At 56.8% G+C, this 20,993-nt stretch overlaps 2 protein-coding genes across 9 annotated transcripts in view; one reads left to right on the top strand and one right to left on the bottom strand.

Annotated features, from left to right (window-relative positions):
• Positions 1-1,178: 1,178 nt before the first annotated feature.
• Positions 1,179-14,019, top strand: LLGL1 (LLGL scribble cell polarity complex component 1). 7 transcript variants are annotated; one of them, XR_009552993.1, is made up of 22 exons: positions 1,179-1,368; positions 3,671-3,768; positions 5,012-5,093; positions 5,192-5,322; positions 6,036-6,194; positions 6,271-6,433; positions 6,505-6,640; positions 6,902-6,956; positions 7,058-7,212; positions 7,286-7,509; positions 7,619-7,686; positions 8,483-8,636; positions 8,765-8,869; positions 9,280-9,572; positions 9,730-9,877; positions 10,024-10,177; positions 11,399-11,694; positions 11,867-12,131; positions 12,226-12,340; positions 12,532-12,638; positions 13,012-13,100; positions 13,440-14,019. XR_009552993.1 is itself a non-coding variant. In XM_007526193.3 (22 exons), exons 1-22 carry the CDS (start codon positions 1,288-1,290, stop codon positions 13,088-13,090), a joined length of 3,189 nt encoding a protein of 1,062 aa, XP_007526255.1. In that variant the 5' UTR covers positions 1,179-1,287; the 3' UTR covers positions 13,091-14,019. The 7 variants fall into 7 exon arrangements, 5 of the variants coding, with proteins under 5 accessions (XP_007526255.1, XP_060059190.1, XP_060059188.1 ...); XM_007526193.3 differs by adding an exon at positions 12,771-12,891 and having other exon boundaries at positions 13,012-14,019; XR_009552994.1 differs by lacking the exons at positions 12,532-12,638; positions 13,440-14,019 and adding an exon at positions 12,771-12,891.
• Positions 13,975-20,993, bottom strand: part of FLII (FLII actin remodeling protein) — a 26,087-nt gene continuing 19,068 nt past the window's right edge. For both annotated transcript variants that reach the window (XM_007526191.3, XM_060203203.1), the window contains exons 17-30: positions 18,323-18,406; positions 18,066-18,237; positions 16,649-16,753; positions 16,382-16,573; positions 16,111-16,299; positions 15,888-16,027; positions 15,577-15,814; positions 15,333-15,487; positions 15,186-15,246; positions 14,975-15,103; positions 14,789-14,895; positions 14,591-14,696; positions 14,444-14,509; positions 13,975-14,350 (exon numbers count right to left, since the gene is read on the bottom strand). In XM_007526191.3, coding sequence (XP_007526253.1) covers positions 14,216-14,350; positions 14,444-14,509; positions 14,591-14,696; positions 14,789-14,895; positions 14,975-15,103; positions 15,186-15,246; positions 15,333-15,487; positions 15,577-15,814; positions 15,888-16,027; positions 16,111-16,299; positions 16,382-16,573; positions 16,649-16,753; positions 18,066-18,237; positions 18,323-18,406 — 1,879 coding nt within the window. In that variant the 3' untranslated portion in view covers positions 13,975-14,215. The remainder of the gene's footprint in view (positions 14,351-14,443; positions 14,510-14,590; positions 14,697-14,788; positions 14,896-14,974; positions 15,104-15,185; positions 15,247-15,332; positions 15,488-15,576; positions 15,815-15,887; positions 16,028-16,110; positions 16,300-16,381; positions 16,574-16,648; positions 16,754-18,065; positions 18,238-18,322; positions 18,407-20,993) is intronic.

The following is a 20,993-nucleotide window of genomic DNA, read 5'->3' as shown; positions in this document are numbered from 1 at the left end:
CAATGTAAACTAGGACTGCATACATGGCAAAGCAGGCACTCCTGCAGGTGAACTATCCTGCGGGCTCTACATTATATTATTAATGAGAGAGAGAGAGAGAGAGAGAGAGAGAAACACATAACAGAGCATTACTCACAGGCGATGCCAGAGATTGAATTTAGGACTTCTAGCTTGAAAGTCTAATCCACTGACATCTCCTAATGCAGCCCCAGGAAGGCACTTTTAGACTTTGATGTTCTTTACTTCTATCCTCTTTCTTCCTCCTCCCCCACCCACCTGTTGTCCCTCTTGCAGATTCAGTTCCAACAGCCCAGCCCTCATTCGCTTGGGCGTCAAGAAGTCAGGTCCACCACTTGACACAGCAGGTTGGGTCTGGTTCTTAGAAGTTTCTGGAAGCTCAGACCTGGCTTGTGCCAAGGGCAGCTTAGCCCCAGCATGGACAGGAAGGCCCAGCCTCAAAGACTACAGTCGAATACAGAAAGAGGCCTGGGCGGTGGGTGGGGATAAACTAATCTAGAGCTTTGTTTTTGCACAATTCCTGCAGGACCGGCCCTTCCCCCATTTTGCAAAAGCCAAAATCCTATCTCGGAGGCAAAAAGCCTCTGCTCTCTGCTGGGCCGAGTTCCCTGCTCAGATCCTTTTGCACTGGGTCCTAAGGCTGTGTAGGAGCTCTCCTGGTTTGGGGGACTGAGGAGCACATTCCAGACCAGTCAAACAGCCAGAGAAAGAAAGTTCAGCGGCGGGCGGGGAGCAGGAGGGCGGTTCCCGTGACACTGGTAAGGTCCAAACTGGCTACCGGCAGGCATGGCTGGGGAACAGTCGCGGAAGGGTCGGAGCACTCTCGGTTGGCGGTCCAGGATGACCCCAGGACCTGAATTTATACATGGCTCGCCTGTCGGAGCACGGTAGACGCCTCTCTGAAGTTGCAGGACAGGCTCCAACCCCGTCAAAGTTTGTCCTAAGCCGCCCACGCTGGAGCTTCAGCTTGCGGACTACAGATCCCAGCACGCTTCACGAGCGGCGCAGGCTCAGGGGCTTCTCCTCGCGAGCTCGGTCGAGCCCGGGCCCGGCCCTTCCCATTGTCTGGCCGGTAGAGACCGGCCGAGTGCAGCTGGTGCGTGCCCATTGGCCGGCCGGCACGTCCGTCTAGGCCCGGGCCCACCTCCGGGAAGGCCCCGCCCCCCGCGCCCGCGCCCGGCCGCCTGGCGCCCCGCCCGCGCCTCAGGACCGGCGGGGCCGCGCGGCGCATCCTGAGGGCGGCAGCGGGCGGCGGCTGCCGGGCGCAAGATGATGAAGTTTCGGTTCCGGCGGCAGGGCGCCGACCCGCAGCGCGAGAAGCTGAAGCAGGAGCTCTTCGCCTTTAACAAGGTGCTGCGGCGGCCGGACCGGCGGGAGGGGCGGGCCCGGGCCACGTCGGGCTTCGGGGGGAGGGGTCGCCAGGGGCGCGGGCGGCTGGGCCCCGAGCACCCCCACCTGGTCTCGAGCCCCCTTTCCCCGGTCGCGAGCAGCCCCTCCGCTCGGCCCCGGAACGGCCCCCCGACCCGGCCCCAGAGTCCCCCGACTCGGCCCCGAGCAGCCCTGGCGGGCCTCGGACTAGCACCGACCCCAGAGCAGCCTCCCGCGGGAGGAGCCTCCTACCCGGCCCCGGACCAGTCTCCTCAGGCCCCGCACCCCCTTCCGGACGCGGGAGAATCCCGGACTCGCCAGCCCCCCCGAGGGCCCCCAAGCCTCCCGCCCCAGTCCTGGAGCAGCCCTCCACCCCCCCCCCACCCCCCCCCGTGTGGGCTGCGCCAGGCTGTCTCGAGGCTGCCTCTCTGACTCTGCCGGCGCTGTCTCGGGATGTCTCTCAGTATCTGGACCGCGCACGCTGTCTCTCGGGGCGGGGGGAGCAAGGAGCCCCGCTCAGCCCCAGAGGCAGCCCCAGCGGTTTATCTGCTGCTCGAAGCCTCACCACGCCCCGCTCTGCTGCCCCCCTGTTCCGCTGCTCCCCAAGCCTCAGTGTCCCTTCCCTGGGTGTCACCTAGGCCGTGGCCTTCCTCTCTGGGCCAGGCTGCAGGTGGGGCACGGAGGGCCAAGGGAGAGAGGCCGTCTTCAGCCATCCCAATACCAGGTGGCATGAGACCCTAGATGTCATCTGTATTCTGTGCCCCCTCCTCTGGATAAACAGCCCCTCACTGCCCTTCAGAGTTGAGGTTCGAGAGGGATGACATCTTGCCTGGATGTTGGTGGGGTGTGACTTTAGTTTTGAGGGGCAGGATTTTCAGAGTTGGCTATGGTCCAGGAGAGGACTTTGCATAGAGAACACTGTACAACAAGGCCTGCCCCTTGCAGCTGGACCCTCACTCACACTTGGTGGCTGAGAACTTGCCAGCTCCCCATTGATACTTGATACATTGATACTTCCCCCTCCAGCTGTGGCTGTGAGGGCGCCTCTGGAGGCTGGGCTGAGGTGTGAGGTGTGCTGAGACAGATGGTGGGGATCTCAGGTCCTTGGTAGATGGGCTCCCTGCTAAGGGGGTGAAGACCCCCATGGTGGGGAGCTAGGAAGGATGATTTTGGATAGGGGGCTTGGTTACCAGAGAGGGGAGCCTGACTACTGGCTCAGACTCCCCAGTGGGTTGGGCACAGACTTTGGGCCTTGTTTGAGGGCCGCCACACCACCCCACCCTCTCTTTTTGGCCCTGAGCTGTCCTCTATTTTGCACCTTAACAGTCACTGGCCTGCTGGTCAGGAAGAGTGTACATTACTGGGGTGGTGCCAATGCTTGGATGCAGTTAGGGAGACAGAGTGTAGAGGACACATGCTCAGGGACAAGCGAGCCAGGTGTGGAGAACTGGCTGGAGCCTTCAGCTAGAGTGACAGTGGGCACAGAGCCCCAGAGCACCTGCCTGTGTTGGGGAATGGGGCCTGGGTGGAGTGGAGGGAGCACTGTGGGTAACTGGGAGCATTGATCTGAGAGCTGGGGTCCTGAGATGGCTAACCAGTGCACTCACTTGCAGGGGGGAAAGGAGATGCCCTCACTGGGCGAGTAGGAAAGAAGCCTACTGCCCCCCCAAGGCCAGGTGGAGTTGAGCCCCAGGCCAGACCTGCCTGCAAAGGTCTTGACAGGCTATGTGGTTGGCTGAGGCAGGGTGACAGTAGTGGTGGCCCACAGTTTGGTGTTGAGGACAGGGTTATAGGCTCCTCAGGCCTGGGGAGAAAGTTCTGGGTAAGGAGCAGGTGAGGAAGGAGTACATCTGGGGATGGTCAGGAGACCCCTGAGTGTCAGCCCATGGACAGCCCTGGGGTATCTGCCCTTTAAGATCACTCCCACCCCGGGTGCAGAAGGGAGCCCTGCTCTCCACTTTCCAGGGGAACCAGGTGTGGGGGGGGGGCATGCTCCAGGGGCTGGGCGGGGAGCTCCCTGCCTAGCTGTCCCGAGCATGTGTGGACTTCACTTCATGTGGGACTCTGGGCAGCCAGTGCCTCTGTGAGTCGGGGTATTGCTCAGGCCAGGGGGGTCCACCCTATACCCTGTTGAGCCCTAATCTAAGCTTGCTGCCAGACCCCTGTGCTCAATGAGTGAACACAGCTTTAGGGGCTTGGGGACTTGAGGCCAAGGTTGTGCAGCAGTAGTGGGGCCTATGGGAGGGGGGCTATACCTGTCCGAGCACCCTGCCCTACCCTGCAGACTGTGGAGCATGGCTTCCCCAATCAGCCCAGCGCCCTTGCCTTCGACCCGGAGCTGCGGATCATGGCCATCGGCACCCGCACTGGGGCTGTCAAGATGTATCCTTTGCGCCACAGCCTTAATGGACTTGGGCTTTGTGCTGGCTCTCAGGGTGGTGCTGGGGCTGCTGACCAGCCTCTCCCTGGCACTCCTGAGACCGTGAGACCAGTGTTCACCTCAAAGTGATCCTTGGTGCATCTCAGCACAGTGGTCACCTAGGCAGCCCAGCAGCAGTGCCAGGCTCGGCATGGCAGGGCAGTGCGGCCCCCACCTGGCTGCAGGCTGGCTGTGGCACAATGGGCTGTGTGAACTGCACAAAGCAAGCATTTTCCCTGGCCGGGTGGGGGCGGAGTCTTTGGGCCTGAGTGCGTCCTGCCAGGCTGGGGATTCACTCCACAGCTGTGGGGCAGCTCCCAGGAGAGTAGTGAGGTGAGGAGGGGTCTGCTCATTTGAGCCTCATTCTGCCTGCTCTGCTTGTCCTGGCCCCCACCTCACCTGCAGTGGGGTGCAGCTCACTTCCTGGCCTGCAGGTGCTGTTCCTTCTGGCCCTGCAGCCCTCTAAACCCCACCCCCAACCCATCCCACCCCCAGCAGGGCCCTGGTCTAGGAAACTGAGGCTGCCAGGACAGTCCTGGCCACAAAAGGGTGCCCCTCCCCCTCCAGGCCTACCCGCCCTGTCTCCTTGGTGACCCTGTTCCCGCCAGCAGCTCCTACTGCTTCTTTTGTCCCCTCTTCTGTGTTTTCCACAGCCCCTGCAGGCAAACCCCGCTCTAGCTCTAGGCAACAGCCTGGTCACTGGGCAACTTTGTAGACCCCTCCCCAGCCCTTCCTCCTTCCTGTCTATGGACCTGGAGTTGCTGTGCCTCTGGCATCAGCTCTGGGCACTGGAAGTAGCATTTTGCCCAGGCTTTGTAGGCCCCTCCATGCTCATCTGTGAAATGGGCTGGCCAGGCCACTCCTCAACTGTGCTGCAGGGGAGGCTGGACACTAGGGTACCCCAGCTTTCCTGCTATGTCTGGCCTAGCATCCCCAGTTGGTAGGCCTAGGCTGAGCCCCCCAGGTGGATGTGTGCTCCTCTGCTCGGCTGTGTCCTCCAAGGAGCATGTTGGGTCACTGGCCCAGGCACTAGACAGGGAAGGGCTGATTGATGTAGCGTTTGGGGGAGGGCGTCTCCCTTCTGGTCTGGCACTGCCCTAGTGGGGCTGCTTTTCCAGGCAGGGGCCCACTGGGAGCCTGTTGGAGACAAGCTGCTGGGCCTTTTCAACCTGTTGGCTGTTTCTGCCTTGACCCCACCACCCCCAGCTATGGTGCCCCCGGCGTGGAGTTCACTGGCCTGCACCGTGACACAGCCACTGTCACCCAGATGCTCTTCCTACCTGGCCAGGTAGGCCTCCTCCTATACTCACACCCACAATTACACCAGTAGGCCCCTGGGGTCCCAGCTCCTCAGCTTACCTCTTGGCCTCTGCCCCCTCTCCCTAGGGCTGCCTCCTGACACTGCTGGATGATAGCAGCCTACATCTCTGGGAGATTGTCCCCCGAAACTGTTGTGCCCGCCTGGAGGAAGCCCATAGTTTCCAGCCAACCAGCCGGCCGGGCTCAGATGGAGCCAGGTACCAGGCCCAGCAGGCCACGGCATCCTAGTGGGGATGGAAATGGCCTTTGGGGATGGGGACACAAGTGTGGCTGGGTCCCGTCTTGTAGATGGGCCTAATGTGAAAACGTGCTGCCTGGACTGCAGAGTCAGTTATGGGCCAGGCTCCAGACTGCTGGGGACTCATGGTGACACTGTCTCAGAGACCTTGTCCTGAATGTTTTCCCTGTGCTGACAGGTATAGGGGCTGCTGTTAGCACAGATCCTTTGAGTTGGAGGTGGCATGACAGGCATAGTGTCTGGGGCACCAGCAGGACTGCCTAGGGGCAAGTCCTGTGAGGGACTCTGGCTGCGTGTCGAGGCTCAGTGAGAGGCTTATCCTAGTCTGCCAGGATTGGGGTGCACCCCACAGCTCCGCTCTAGCCTGGGGCTGGGTGTGTGGGGTCTCCTGCCTACTCATGGCTGGAGACAGGTTACCTATGGGACCTGGGCGGGGCGGTGACCCAGGCCTTCCCCCTCCTGGTGGGTGGCAAAGCTCAGAGTCTATCTCCCAGACCTGGGGAGCCTATTTTTATCCTCTGCCTGCCGCCATCCTGATGAATAATTGAGAGCTAATTAGGATGCCTCCCTGCTCCTGCCGCCTGCCAGCCCCCTTGATAATGAGGGCCCAGTGAAGCAGACAGGGCCCTGCACCTCCTCATCGTTCCTCACCCATCCTACTTGCCCCTGCAGTGGCCCCCCTTGCTTGGCCCGGGTCACGGTCGTCCTGCTGGTGGCTGAGGGCAGCATGGCAGCCCTGGGCACGGAGAGTGGCAGCATCTTCTTCCTGGACATGCCCACCCTGAAACTTCTGGAGGGGCAGACCCTGAGCCCGGATGAGGTTTTGCAAAGGTGAGCAGCAGGTGACACCCTGGCCGGCCACCAGACCTGGTCTCCCCCTACAGCTGCTCACTAGACTTCCCTGTAGCGTGCCAGGTGATTACCGCTGTGGGAAGGCACTGGGCCCCGTGGAGGCACTACAAGGACATCTGCGGGACCCCACCAAGATGCTCATCGGCTACAGCCGCGGCCTGCTGGTCATCTGGAACCTGGCCGCACAGTGTGCGCACCGTGTCTTCCTGGGAAACCAGGTGTGTGGAGGGGCAGTACCCATGGGGGCCCTATGCCTGCCCAGCCCTCTCACACCCCCCTCCACCTGCAGCAGCTGGAGAGCCTGTGCTGGGAGCGCAGTGGGGGAACACTGGTCAGCTCGCACAGCGACGGCAGCTATGCTGTCTGGTCTGCTGACACAGGTGGCTCCCCAGCAGTGCAGCCCACAATCGCCACTATGCCTTACGGTGAGTAGGGGGGATGGGTGGGCAATTCCAAGGTGCCTGGGCCAGGTAAGGGGGCCCAGTGGTGCATGTGGAACATGGTAGCACCAGGCCAGGTCCAAGGGGGTGAGACTCCTGGGAGGCTAGGTCAGGCCAGACCTTCCTATAGAGGGTAGAAAGCAGCTTGCAAGAGGGAGGTGTGATGGGTGGGGGGAGAGGCTGTGAGAAGTCTGACTGGGTGCGGCCAGCCCCCCACCAGGAGGCTGACTGTGTCCCACCCTCCAGGCCCTTTTCCCTGTAAAGCCATCAACAAGATCCTGTGGCGGAGCTGTGTGTCTGGGTAAGTGGAGCTGTGTCCTGGGCTAGGGGTAGGCTTGGAGCTCTGGGTGCTGTAGTCCAGTATAACTCCTGGTCCCTGACTCACACAATTCCTGCGTGTAGAGACCACTTCATCATCTTCAGTGGCGGCATGCCCCGAGCCAGCTATGGTGACCGCCACTGTGTGAGCGTGCTCCGAGCTGAGACCCTGGTGACTCTGGACTTTACCTCTCGCATCATTGACTTCTTCACGGTGCACAGCTCTCAGCTCGAAGACGGTGGGTACCCAGTCTATCTGCCATCCTGGTGTCCCTACCTCTGAGCCCATACTCACTTCCTCCTGCCCCACAGAGTTTGATGAGCCACAGGCCTTGGCTGTACTGCTGGAGGAAGAGCTGGTAGTGCTGGACCTGCAGACGCCCGGCTGGCCAGCCCTGCCTGCGCCCTACCTGGCTCCCCTGCACTCCTCAGCCATCACCTGCTCTGCCCATGTCGCCAACGTCCCCGCCAAGCTGTGGGCCCGCCTCGTGAGTGCGGGCGAGCAGCAGAGCCCACAGCCTGCTCCTACTGCCTTGGTGTGTGACCTATGGGGTGTGTGTGTGTGTGTGTGTGTAGGGTGGGGGGTAGAGGCTTGGGCTCAAGGTGCCAGGCCTCTTATTCCTCTTTTTCTCTTTGCCTCTCCAGAGCTGGCCCATCACTGGGGGCCGGAACTTGGCCCAGGAACCATTGCAGCGAGGGTTGCTTCTCACCGGGTAGGCAGCTAAATCTCGTGGCTAGGCACTGAGGTGGGGAGGGGGTCTGTTGCATCCACACAGGTTTGGGGGAGGGCTTGGAAGCCCATGGGGGACCAAGGAGTCCCCTCCAGCAGGCTAGATTGGTATGGAGCCTCCCTTGACCCTGGTTTGAGATTGCTCTGCCCTCTCCTGCCTTTTGGCCTAGAACTGAGCTCCACTTACTCAGCCTGCCCTGGGACCGGAAAATCTGGGCTAGCCCACACTGAGCTGCCCCAGGCAGGTGTCGAAGAGCCTGAACTGGGCCTGGCGGGCGCTGACGTGCCTGGTGACTCAGGCCCTGATTTCCTGTCCTGCCCAGCCATCTGCCTCTGCTGGGATCCTAGGGCCTCTGACTTCACTTTCTGTTCTCTACTGGCTTTCAGGGCCACTAGAATTGTCCCAACCAGCCCTGCAGACTGACATGCCTTCCCATGCCTCGGTGCTGAATCCCCTCCCTTGCCTAGGGCTCCAGATGTGTCTGTTCTTCTCAGGCCCTTCCTGCTTCCTCCTGGCCTGGCTGCTCCACCTGCATGGCTGACTCTTAGCCCTGGTGGCAGGGGTAGAGCCCTGTAGTCACCAGCTTCTGGTGCCGCCCCCTCTATCATCTGCATTTCACACTAGTGGTGATACCCATTCCTCCCCACCCTGTGCGGAGAGCCCTGGGTCCTGCGGGCACTTTGAATATGCAGGTCTTCCTGGGGTGTGCACGATGTGTAGTGTGTAGTGAGTGACGGGTATGCTGAGCTCCGAGGGTCTGACACTGTTTTCCTTGCAGCCACGAGGACGGTACTGTGCGCTTCTGGGATGCCTCTGGTGTGGCACTGCGGCTGCTCTATAAGCTGAGTACGGCAAGCCTCTTCCAAACTGACTGTGATCATTCCGACAGCCTTGCCCAGGCTGCTGAGGACGACTGGCCTCCTTTCCGCAAGGTGGGCCTCTCTCTCTCTGGCCCTGCAGCCTGGCCCTGCCTTATGTCCCCCTGCTATTACTTTGTGCTACCCCCAGGTGGACTGTACCCCTAGCTCTGATGCACATCGCTTTCCCCTGTCCCCCACAGGTGGGCTGCTTTGATCCCTATAGTGATGACCCACGGCTGGGTGTGCAAAAGGTGGCGCTCTGCAAGTACACGGCCCACATGGTGGTGGCTGGCACCGCAGGCCAGGTGATGTCCCCAGCATCAAAGCTCCCTGGGGAGGTAGCCTGAGCTAGAGGGTCTGCTGGAGTATGGGAGGCTTTGGCCCCAAGGTGGGAGTGGGGCTTCAGGTAGCTGTGCTGTGCTAGGCAGGGAGGTGATAGCCATTGTTGGGGACCTTGAGTCTGGGCTGTGAATGGAGGGTCCTGAGGATGGGGCATCATGGCCTGATGAGTCTGGCTCGCCAGCAAGGGCCGGTAGGGCCTTGTTCACTGCCCACCTGCAGTGAGCTCCTCCCCTGGGCATCCACGCTCTGTGTTCTTACCACTGCCAGGGGGTGGGTGGGGGGTGGGCACTGTTCCTTGAGATCTCTAGGGGTGCTTGGAAGTGCTTACAGCATCGCCTGCCTTTGGCTCTGAAATCCACTCCCTCTGGTTCAGGTTCTGGTGCTGGAGCTGAGCGACATGCCTTCGGAGCAGGTGGTCAGTGTGGCTAGCGTGGACCTGCTGCAGGACCGTGAGGGCTTCACGTGGAAAGGCCATGAGCGGCTGAGCCCACGCACAGGGCCCTTGCCCTGGCCCGCCGGCTTCCAGCCCCGTGTCCTGGTACAGTGCCTGCCACCCGCCGCTGTCACTGCAGTCACACTCCATGCTGAGTGGAGCCTTGTGGCCTTTGGCACCAGCCATGGCTTTGGCCTCTTCGACTATCAGCGAAAGAGTCCTGTGTTGTCCAGGTGTGTGGACACCTAGGAGGTGGGGTTCAGATGTATGGTGGCCCCAGTCTGCTGTGGGGCCATACATGTGGCCCTTCTGGGCGGAGGGAGCTAGTGTGCAGGTGGGTGCTCTGTAGGCTGGTGGTGGTGTAGCATGACCATCACTGCCTACCCTCAGGTGCACCCTTCATCCCAATGACTCACTGGCCATGGAGGGGCCCCTGTCCCGGGTGAAGTCACTGAAGAAGTCACTGCGCCAGTCTTTCCGGCGCATCCGCAAGAGTCGGGTGTCAGGCAAGAAGCGGACTGTTATTGCCAACAGCAAGGTATGCTAGGGCTGGGGCAGTTGGGTACCGGGACCCTGGCCTGGAGCCTGCTCCCCTTATGTTCACCTTCAGCTGAGCACCAGCCTGTGTGGAGGCAGACAGGATTTGGAAAAATGGGGTTCTGGAGCTTCCTGCCTCCCTTCCAGCTGCAGGAAGCCAATGCACAGCTGGCAGAACAGGCCTGCCCCCATGATATGGAGGTGACACCTGTGCAGCGTCGTATTGAGCCCCGCTCGGCTGATGACTCCCTCTCAGGGGTGGTGCGCTGCCTCTACTTCGCTGACACCTTTCTTCGGGATGGTGAGGCCAGGGCATGGTGGGTGGGGGCTGCTAAGAGGTGGACAGATATGGGATGTGCTTTCCAGAGATCAAAAGCTTCACTAAGTGCCCCCTCTGTGCCCCAGAATTTCCAGGGGTTGAGGAACTAGTGTGAGCCAGAGTCAGACTGAGGTGGGCTGCCCCATTCTAGTTTCTTTTATTTCTGAGAGGGGAAGAAACACCACAACTCGACTCTACCATCCTTGGAGCTTCCCTGGTGCTGTTTATAGCACTGGGTCTTGAAGCCAGAGTCTTATGCACTGTGAGGTAGTGTGCTTCAGTGGGTGCGCACTCTCCAGGCCCCTCTTGAGGTTTTGTCCACAGGACTGTCCTACTGGCTGTCACAGAACCAGAAGTCCCTTCATTGTCCCCTAAGAAAGTCAGTTCAGATTCCCAGCACAGAGCCACTGGGCCATGTTTCAAGTTTTTATTGACTTACTGTTGTTGTTAATATAGGTAGCATTTCAGTGTAGTTTTTATTTGCATTTCTTTTATAATTGATGTGGAGTGTTTCTTCATATGTCTTTGGGCCATGTGTATTTTATTACTATTACTACTACTTCTGCTACTATTGGGTAAAAACTGAGAAATCAAGAGAAGAGAGGGAGTTAGAGAGGGAAAGAGACAGTGTGAAGCTTTCCCCCTGCCGGTAAAAACTGCGAAATCGAGAGAAGGAGTTAGAGAGAGTGTGAAGCTTTCCCCCTGCTGAGGCTTGAAACTGTGTCCACGCACATTGTAATATGTGCACTTAACCAAGCACTCCATCTGCCCCCCCCACTATGAAAAAAAAAGACTTATCTATAAAGAGAGAAGAAAGATTTATCTATTACATGCAAGTCTGATGCTTTGCCAGGTAGCTATCTCCCTGATGCTTCACTGACTTCTCTCTGGGGCTTGTTTCCCTATGATTGATGTTGATGTCATCATTCCTCAAGGACAGGCAGGGGTGGCCTGGGGCTTCCACTAGAGAACATTCCTGTAGGCCCACCTCACATGTCAGCACTGCTTCTAGCCCAGGACTGGGTGTGACACAGAGGCTGAGGAGGTATACCCATCCTTTGGGCTCTGGTTCCAAGCCTGTCGATAAGCCTAGCAGTAGAAGTGGGGGTGTGGGGACCAAGAGTTCCACAGAGTGAGGTAGTAGCTGTCGGGGCCCAGTGTGGAGCACCAGTGTAAGGACTCACTCGTTCCTGTCATCTCCAGCTACCCACCATGGCCCCACCATGTGGGCGGGCACCAACTCTGGCTCTGTGTTTGCCTATGCACTGGAAGTCCCTGTGGCCACAGCAGGGGGTGAGAAGCGGCCAGAGCGGGCAGTGGAGGCAGTGCTGGGCAAGGAGGTGCAGCTGATGCACCGAGCGCCTGTAGTGGCCATCGCTGTGCTGGATGGGCGGGGACGCCCACTGCCTGAGCCCTATGAGGCCTCAAGGGACCTGGCCCAGGCACCCGACATGCAGGGCGGTCATGCAGTGCTCATCGCCTCTGAGGAGCAGTTCAAGGTGAATGCCCAGAGTTCCTCCACACACCCCACCACCATCACCACTTTCTGGGGGAGGGGGAGCTGCCACCTGGCCACAGCCAGTAGGAGGCTTTCCCAAAGGTTGAGGGACGCTAGGCCTAGGTGGGCCTAAGGGAAGGGTGGCTTCCTCACCAGTCCCCTCCTGTCACCAGGTGTTCACGCTGCCCAAAGTGAGTGCCAAGACCAAGTTCAAGCTGACAGCACATGAGGGCTGTCGTGTGCGCAAGGTGGCCCTGGCCACATTTGCCAGTGTGGCCTGTGAGGACTACACTGAGACAGGCCTGGCCTGCCTCACCAACCTCGGTGACGTGCATATATTCTCCGTGCCTGGCTTGCGGCCACAGGTGCATTATCCCTGCATCCGCAAGGAGGACATCAGTGGCATCGCTTCCTGTGTCTTCACACGCCATGGCCAGGGTGAGGCAGGCTCCTGGTGGCACAGTGCCCATGGGGGCAGAGCTGTCATGGGGGCTGTGGTTAGTCATTCGCCTCATCTCTACTGCCCCACCAGGTTTCTACCTGATCTCGCCATCAGAGTTTGAACGCTTCTCCCTGAGTGCTCGCAACATCACGGAGCCCCTTTGTTCTCTGGACATCAGCTGGCCACACGACACAGCCCACACCAGGTGAATGGATGGGGCAGTCCTTGATGGGGGTGCCTGTAAAGGCCAGCCTGGCCCCAAGTAGTGCATGGAGGTGGGGGCATCCTTAGGTCAGCCTGTCTGGACACAGGAGGAAGAAGAGGGCAAAGGGCTGGCCACAAGCCCTTTACCTCCTCCTGTGGCCTCCTTCATGGTCCCATCTCTGCCAACTGCAGGCTCCAAGAGTCACCCAAATTGAGCCAGGCTAACGGGACCCCAGGCGTTGTCTTGGATCCCCAGAAGCATGATGGCATCCCTGATCCTGTCCTCAGCAAGGGAGCTGGTGAGGGAGGCTGGCAGAAGGGTAGTGGTACCCCCAGCAGAAGCCTGGAGGCAGGGTGGGGAGAGGACTACATGTGGTTCCAATGTAAGGGCCCCTCAGTCTGGGCAGGGCCTGACCACTTCTTCCCGGCAGACACCGTAGAGCCACCTGAGGCCAGTCTCTCTCCCATGTCTATCGACTCAGCCATCAGTGCTGACACCACATTTGACACGACGGGGGACGTCACTGTAGAGGACGTGAAGGATTTCTTGGGGTGAGGCGAGTAGGTGGATGGGTTTGTGGAGAGCTGCCTTGTCCCCAGTGCCCCTTTAGTCTTATGTCAGAACTAAGGTGTGGACTACCCTGCATCCATTGACCACCCCCTCTCCCCCAGCTCTTCTGAGGAATCAGAGAAGAGTCTAAGGACTGTGGCAGAAGAGGAGGCCCGCACCCGGACCATCCTGATCAGATGAAATGCTGCAGGTGGGACCTGGGCTCTTTTGGTCCTGCTCACTAATGGGTTCTGAGGGCCCTCTCAATTCAGGACAATTGGGCCAACCCTGGACCAGCTATCAGGGGCTGCATAGCCAGTCTGCTTCTAAAATGCCAGCCCAAGTGGGGCCTGTGTACCCACCCCCAGCCTCACCCTCACTGAGCAGATAGCCTGTCCTCTGCCTTCATTTTCTTAGTGGTCAGGGCTCAAAGATCTGACAGGCCACCCCAGCCTGACTAGGGCCTTGGCCCTGGGACCTGCCCTGATGAGGTTGAATGGGAGAACTTTTGTGGCACAGCCTCATGACCTGCTAACACCCTCCCTCTCAGGAAGACCAGCACTGACCACACCACACTCCTCAGCTGGGATCCAGGACAGCTCAGAGACCCAGACCCAATAACCTGTAGGTTCTAGCAGGACATGCCCACCCAGGCCCTGGGTAGCCCCAGGTGTGGGCCAGATCCTCTGGGGGCAACTCAGATGGGGTCCCCCTCACAGTGGCTCTCAGCTAAGTGCCAAGGATGACAGTGGGCAGGTGGCAGTCCACACCCTGCACAAGTCCTCCCCTCCCTTTGCAAAGAGTATTTTTCTAACTCCTGTGCTGGTTGCAGTCATTTCTAAAACTATTTTGGTACTTGCTCCTGAACCAGAAGGCTCCCACAGCCTGTGTGAGTGTGTATGTGTGTATGTATGTGTACATAGGCAAGACAAACTGGGGTTTGGCCGGGCACCCTGGGCTAGAACCCTACCAACAGAGTATGTGGTAGAGACGCTGGTTGGGATGGGTTTCTCTGTAGATTGTACCTTGGGTTTTTTTCCTGTCATTTTTTAAAATTAGCACTGTTTTAATATTAAAAGTACTGATTTTTAATACTGAAAATAAAAGCATTTAATATCTCACAAAGGCCAGCCCTGTCTACCTCATTTCTGCTAGTAGGGCCTATCACACGTGCTTAGTGAGGGAGTCTGGTGTCCAGGGTGGTGCTGGGGTCCTGCACTGCTGCTGCTGCTGGGACATGAGGCACAGGGTGAGGGGGTTGGGGGACCTTTCTCCATCTCCCAGAGACAGGGCTGTGGTGTGTCCTGGCTGCAGGTGGCAGACACCCTATGCTGGTGCAGTACGGAAGGTGCTCCAGGCATGGAAACAGCGGGTGAAGGCGTGCTGCTCATTGCCCTTGCGGACGAGACGCAGGCGGCGTGGCTGCTCATGCTCCTTGGAGCGCAGGTGCTGGATGTAAACCTGTGGGCACAGTGCTGAGCCCCTGCTGCCCACCCGAACCTAGCCGGTACTCCCAACCCATGCCCGCCTGCATCCCTCCACCTACCCACTCACCTGGCAGGCTTTAAGACTGAGTTTGATTTCTACCTGGCTTGTCTGGGTACCCACCCACATGTACACCTGTAGGGACAAGGAAGGAGGCTCAGGAACACCCTCCTGTGGCCCAACTAGCCTGGGTGCATGGAAGGCCCATAGGCTCACCTCATGGCCATTGTCCAGCAACATGATGTCATCATCGGCAAGGTCGTCCTGGCAGAAGTCTGAGCACTTCTCAGTCACTGCGAAGTAGCCCTTCTCGTTGGAGCATCTGGGGGCCAGAGGTGCTGAGGTGAAGGACAGGGCAGGTGGACAGGACAGGACAGTTGTAGGGTAGTTGTGGGGTAGGGGGGCTTCACTCACCGGAAGAGCCTTGTGTGCTTCATGTACTCTGCGTCGTCATCATATGGCTTCTGAGCCCCAATACCCACCCAGAAGAAGTTCTCGGGCTCCTCACCTTCATTGATGACCTGTGGGCAGGGATTGTTCAGTCCAGGTGATGTGCCCCCTTCCCTGCCCACCTCCCACCACCCACTACCCACCACCCACCTGCTTGCTGTAGGAGGCCTCAAACATGGTGTTGAGAATGTCCTCTGCCAGCTTGGCCTCATCGGGGTCAGATGCCCGGCCCACCCACGCGTACACAATGCCCTGGTTGTCCTCACTCTCAAAGGGAACCTGGGGGCCATTGGAAAGCTCTGGTTAGGATTACCCCCTAGCCACCCCCCAGCCAGTCCTCCTCCATCAGGACTCCACCCACCTTGAGGATGAAGCAGAACTCAGAGTTGAGGAGGCTGGAGTCGGTGTTGATCTGGATGCACCTAAGAGAGGTGAGTGTCAGCAAGGACCCTGGCAGCTCAGCCCCACCCCCACCCCTGGACTACTTCTGGCTGCCCCCCACAGGCACCGGGTACAGAGGGCACTGCCGTTGGTGCGGATCTGGTAGAGACTGGGCTGCAGGCCTCCCTGCGCAGTCTTCCTTTTGCCCCGGTGGATGATGAACTTCCTCTTGAAATGCGACAGGAACTTGGGGTTTTCTTGCTGCTGTGTCATGCGCACCACCTGGGGGAGTGGCAGTGTGGGGACCACTCCTTGCTCCTGGGCTCCTTATGCTTGCAGTTCCCCCCACCCCAACTCCCCTGAGGATGTACCTCCAGCTTGCCCGGGAAGAGGCTCTCAAACTTCTTCTGCAGGCTGAAGGTAAAGGTGAGCCAGCCCATGTTGGAGGCCTCACGGCCCTGCCAGAAGTACACTATGCACTGGAAGTCCTCCTCTGGCTGCTTCTCCACCTCCGCCTCTTCGCCATCTTTGCCCTCCGATCCAGCCTTCTCCACATCCTTCTCATCTTTCTTTTCCTCCTCTTCCTCATACTCCACGGGCACCCAGTACCTGTAGGTCAGAATGTGTGAGCAAGGCCGCAGCCCCCTATACCAGATGGGCAGATACTGGGTGAAGGAGGCACCTGCAGAGGAAGACGTAGCAATCCTGTGTGTAGAAGTGGCCAAACTCCTCCTCAGGTAGTCGGGCAAACTTCTTGCCCTCAAGCACAAAGCCCTCCATGCCATCCAGGTCCTCATTCCACTCCTCCATCAGCTGCTCTGCCTGTGTGCACATGAACTGTCAACACCCACAGGCTCACTCCTGGTCCTCCACCCTGGCTCCCCGACCCCTTGCCATGCCCTCACCTCAGCCAGGGCCATGGGTGGCTGGCGTGGCAGGAAGAGCGCTGTGAGGTCTGCCTTCATCCCCTCCTTCTTCTCCACATCACGCTTCACCTTGCCGGTTAGCCCAGGGCCCTGCAGCACAGCCTCTGCATTGCGTGTATAGTCCACTGTCAGCACATCATCCCAGTTCTTAAACTTGGCCTTGAACACCTGCGGAGGGAGAAAGGGCTGTGCCTGAGCAGGGTGGGGCAGGGGACTCAGTGAGTGCCCAGGGGTGGGGCCAGGGGTATACCTGTGCCTCGGTGCCCTCCAGGCTTCGGCTAACAGCAGTGTGGCGGGGCCGATGCAGCATTCCACACAGCTCCTGGCCCAGCTTGAGGGCAGCCGCACGCACTAGGCGGGGGGACTTGCGGCCCAGCCAGATGAACACGTCAGACCAGCAGTCCAGGATATACACACAGCGTGTGTCCAGCAAGCTCTGCAGCTGTAGGCAGAAGCCGGAGGTCATTGCCTGTTAACAGGGAGGAGTCTGCCCTACGTCTCCCTCCCCCCATCTCACCAGCCGCATCTTGGGCAGCAGCTCCACTTTGGGCTGTGTCTTGTGCTCCACAGAAAGCTTGTAGTTGATCTGGGGAAGCTCCAGGTAGCCCAGGCCCAGACCCACCTGTGAGTGGAGAAAGTGAGTATGGGGGGGGGGGTCCACCCCAGTAACGCAGTGATGCAGAGTCTGCTCCTTGCACTGCTGTGCACCCTGTACCTGCCCTCTCTGGGCCTGACTTTGCTTCCTCCACCCCTTGGTCACTGTTGTTTTGTTTCAGAGAGAAACATAGAAAGGAAACCACTGGGAGATACTTTGCTGATATGTTCTATCTTCACAACCGACGAATTATTTTACTATTACATAGAGTGAAAGAGACCACAGCACCAAAGCTTCCTTCAGTGTGGTGTGGGTCGGGCTTGAACCTGGGTCATACACATGGTAAAGCGCCGTATTATCTAGTGAGCTGTTTTGCTAGGTCTCCAAGGTTGTTTTTAAGTATTAGCTGACCAGTGGAAGGGCTTTAAAGTTTCTTGGGAGAGATGGGGATGGCAATGGTTATGCAAAATGACTTTCGTGCCTGTGGACCAAAAGGTCCTAACTTCAATCCCTGACACCACCGTAAACCAGAGTTGAGCAGTTCTCTGTTATATATATATATATGGGGGGGGGCACAAGAGTTATCTCTGTGGCTTGGTGCATGACTCCACCAGTCATATTTTTTTCTTTTAGATAGAGGTGAGAGAGAGAGAGATGAGGGGCTGGGTGATAGTGCACACAGTTGAGTGCACACATTACCATGTGCAAGGACCTGGGTTCAAGCCCCCACTCCCCACCTGCAGGGAAGAAGCTTCACAAGAGGTGAAGCAGGTCTGCAGGTATCTTTCTCTCCTCTATCTACCCCCCTTTTTTTTCCTTTTCATTTGATAGGACTCTATCAGACCCCCCTCCCCTCTCAAGTTCTCTCTGTAGTATCAGATTAAATATACAGAAAAAATAATAAAAAACACTTCTTGAATAAACATAAAAAAGACAGGAGAGAGGGAGAGACAGAGAAAAGGAGAGACATTGCAACACTGCTCCTCAAATGCTAGTAACACTTCTTCTGTGAAGGTACTGCCATGTGGTGGCCAGCATCACAAACCTGGGTTTTAATACCAGGTAATGTGTGTGCTTTACTAGGTGAGTCACTTCTCACAGGCCCTGGGGAAGTGTTTGCTACTAGCTTCTCCGCCTCCTCCCTAGGCTTTCACTGTAGCGCTAACCCTCTCACTTCTGCTCTCTACACCCCATAGCTTTGCGGCCCCCACAGGGCTCAGGTCCAGTGTCCAGGCCTGGCACCTCTCTCAGGACTCTGTCCTAGCCAGCCTGCAGGCTTCTACTCAGGCCATCCTATCCAGAAGGTGGCACCCTGTTCCCATACCAGCATGGGGCGCACCTTATACAGCTTGGGCTGGGGGGGCCAGAAGTCATCAGGCACATGCTTCTTGATTTCAGAGGGCTCCCCGCCCAGGGCCTCCCAGAACTCAGGAGGCTCCTGCCCTTGCCTCAGCAGTGAGATCTCTGCCTTCCCTTTCCGCTCGTTCTTGTTAATCTTCTCTGCGAAGAGCCTGCGGGCAGGAACAGAGGCTCAGCAAGCCTTTCCTGGGTAATGGCTTTCCCCTACAGAAGCGTCCCAGCGCTGTATCAACCTACCTGGCCTTGGTGGTGCTGCTTAGTGTGGCCTGGGCGCCCCGCCACACATAGATGTCCAGTCCTCGGTCCAGCAGAAACACAAACCTGGCAGAGAGGAGCACCATGATGGGCACAGCAGCACCAACCCAAACCCTCATCCTATTTGTGACTTCAGTGTGCTTATAGAATATCACCACGTGGTCCGGGTGGTGGTGCAGTGATAAAGCTTTGGACTCTCAAGCATGAGGTCCTGAGTTTGACCCCTGGCAGCACATGTGCCAGAGTGATGTCTGGTTCTTTCTCTCTCCTCCTATCTTTCTCACTAATAAATAAATAAAATCTTAAAATAACACCGTGGTCTAGGAAATGGCTCAGTAGATAAAGCACTGAACTCTCAAGCATGAGGTCCTGAGTTCAAGCCCCAGCAGCACATGTACCAGGGTGTACCAGGGTTCTTTCCCTCTCCTATCTTTCTCATTAATAAACAAAATAAAAAATAAATAAAATATCACCATTACTGAGGTAAGGGATCACATCACAGGCTCCTCTGCTTGACAAACCCATTCCCTTGACAAACACTGTAGTAGGTGTTAGGGCTGCTGAAGGGTCCAAGGAGATAGCAAAGTGGTTTGTGCACCAGGCTTTCATGCTGAGGTCCCAGGTTCAATCCCCAGTATCATGATAAGCCAGAGGTGAGCAGTGCTCTGGTAATAAGTAAACAGTAAGTAAAGGGAATTGGGCAGTGGTGTACTTGGTTAAGAGCACATAGTACAAAACACAAAGACCTGAGCGAGGATTCCAGTTTGAGCCCCTGGCTCTCCAAAGTCCCAGGTTCAATCCCCTGTACCACAGTAAGCCAGAGCTGAGCAATGCTCTGGTATTAAAAAAAATAAGTAAATAATTTTACAAAAAAAAGAAAAAAGATAGGAGGGAGTCGGTGGTAGCACAGCGGGCTAAGCGCATGTGGCACAAAGCTCAAGGACCCGAGTAAGGATCCCAGTTTGAGCCTCTGGCTCCCCACCTGCAGGGGAGTTGCTTCACAGGTGGTGAAGCAGGTCTGCAGGTGTCTCTCTTTCCCCCTCCTTTCTCCATTTCTCTCTGTCCTATCTAACAATGATGACATCAACAACAATAATAACTACAACAATAGAAGACAACAAGGGCGGATTCGACTTCCGGAGGCGGAGCTACGAGCAGCAGATCGCTTTCTCTCCTCTCCTCTCCTCTCCTCTCCTCTCCTCTCCTCTCCTCTCCTCTCCTCTCCTCTCCTCTCCTCTCCTCTCCCGGATCAACTAGGAATACCAAAGGAGACCACCCGGACCGAAACAAGACAGGACTAGAATGACCACAGGAACCCAGTAAATCATCCATGAGTACAAACACGCGTGGCTGGTGACAGAGAGGAGAGAGGGGCCTAAGGAGAGATTAAGTGACTGCTAAATGTTCAACAGTCCACAACAAGGGGACAGCTGAAGGGAGGAAAGGACTCCCCAGAGACTCAACAAGTGCAACTCTGAGTCTCCATTGCTACTACCCTCAGAATCTGGAGCAGCAACAGGGAGGGACACCAGGGTACAGAGATCTAACCGGGAAACTCAGGAGAAGACCTATACCTCCTTGGCATAGCTGAGGAGCTGTGAAAGTCTCTTTGCATAACCACTGGATTATCTCTGCCACACCCTGCTTTATCTCTTGGTCAGGAGTCAGTGATTAAGGGAAGAAGCCTATTGATAGTTTAAAAGCCCTCAGGCACCCATAGCCCACAGGGAAGAAAAAAAAAGAGGCTTTTACACCACTGAGCTCCAACTCAGGGATTGAAAAAAAACTGTTAACTTCCACCACGGTAAACCCTTTAATTAAATTACTTAGACACAAGTCAATCCAGGCAATAGTGATCAATAATTTGAAAAGTACTGATAAAGGGAACTCATAACATAATATATAAAATGGTTAAAACAACAAGAAAAAATATTAGAGACTCAAACCAGGACAAGAGTCCAGCTAAAAGTCCTCCAGAGGGTGAAGCACAAAACAACGAGTTCAACATCCAAACATTAGCTAAGGAAATAATAACAGGAGTGAGTAAAGAATTTGAAAAAATTGTAATCAGAAATGCAGGAACAACAAATGAGAATATGGAAGAAAATTCTAATTATCTCATGGTTATTAGAGAGCTGAAAGCTGAAATCTCTGAGCTAAGAAGGCAACTAGCTGAACAAGCTAAAACAGTATCAGAGCAGGGAAACAAAATACATGAACTCCAGAAAGCAGTAGAGGGCAGAGAGAATAGAATCTATGAGGCTGAAGACAGAATTAGCAAGATTGAGGATGAATTAGAGACAACTAAAAAAGAAGTAAGAGATCTGAAAAAAGGGATTAACAGATGCTGAAAACAACAACAGAGTCCTATGTGATGACTTCAAAAGAAACAATATACGCATTATTGGCTTACCAGAGGAAGAAAGAGAAGGAGAGGAGGAAAGCATTCTTCAGGCCATAATAGCTGAAAATTTCTCTAGTCTAGACAACACCAAAGACATAAAGATTCAAGAAGCCCAGAGGGTCCCAAACAGAATTAACCCAGACCTAAAGACACCAAGACATGTCATACTTAGAATGGAAAGGAATAAGGATAAAGAAAGGATCCTGAAGGCTGCAAGAGAAAAACAAAGAGTCACCTACAAAGGAAAAC

This window comes from Erinaceus europaeus, chromosome 12, assembly GCF_950295315.1.
Source record: "Erinaceus europaeus chromosome 12, mEriEur2.1, whole genome shotgun sequence".
In the NCBI taxonomy this organism is placed as follows: domain Eukaryota; kingdom Metazoa; phylum Chordata; class Mammalia; order Eulipotyphla; family Erinaceidae; genus Erinaceus; species Erinaceus europaeus.
This window is presented reverse-complemented; position numbering and strand designations above follow the sequence as displayed.

Excerpts from the sequence above, each read along its gene's own strand:
- LLGL1 (XM_007526193.3), top strand. The coding sequence starts at position 1,288 with ATGATGAAGTTTCGGTTCCGGCGGCAGGGCGCCGACCCGCAGCGCGAG. Across the intron at positions 9,573-9,729 it reads AAGAGTCCTGTGTTGTCCAG|GTGCACCCTTCATCCCAATG; the intron begins GTGTGTGGACAC and ends GCCTACCCTCAG. Across the intron at positions 10,178-11,398 it reads TGACACCTTTCTTCGGGATG|CTACCCACCATGGCCCCACC; the intron begins GTGAGGCCAGGG and ends TGTCATCTCCAG.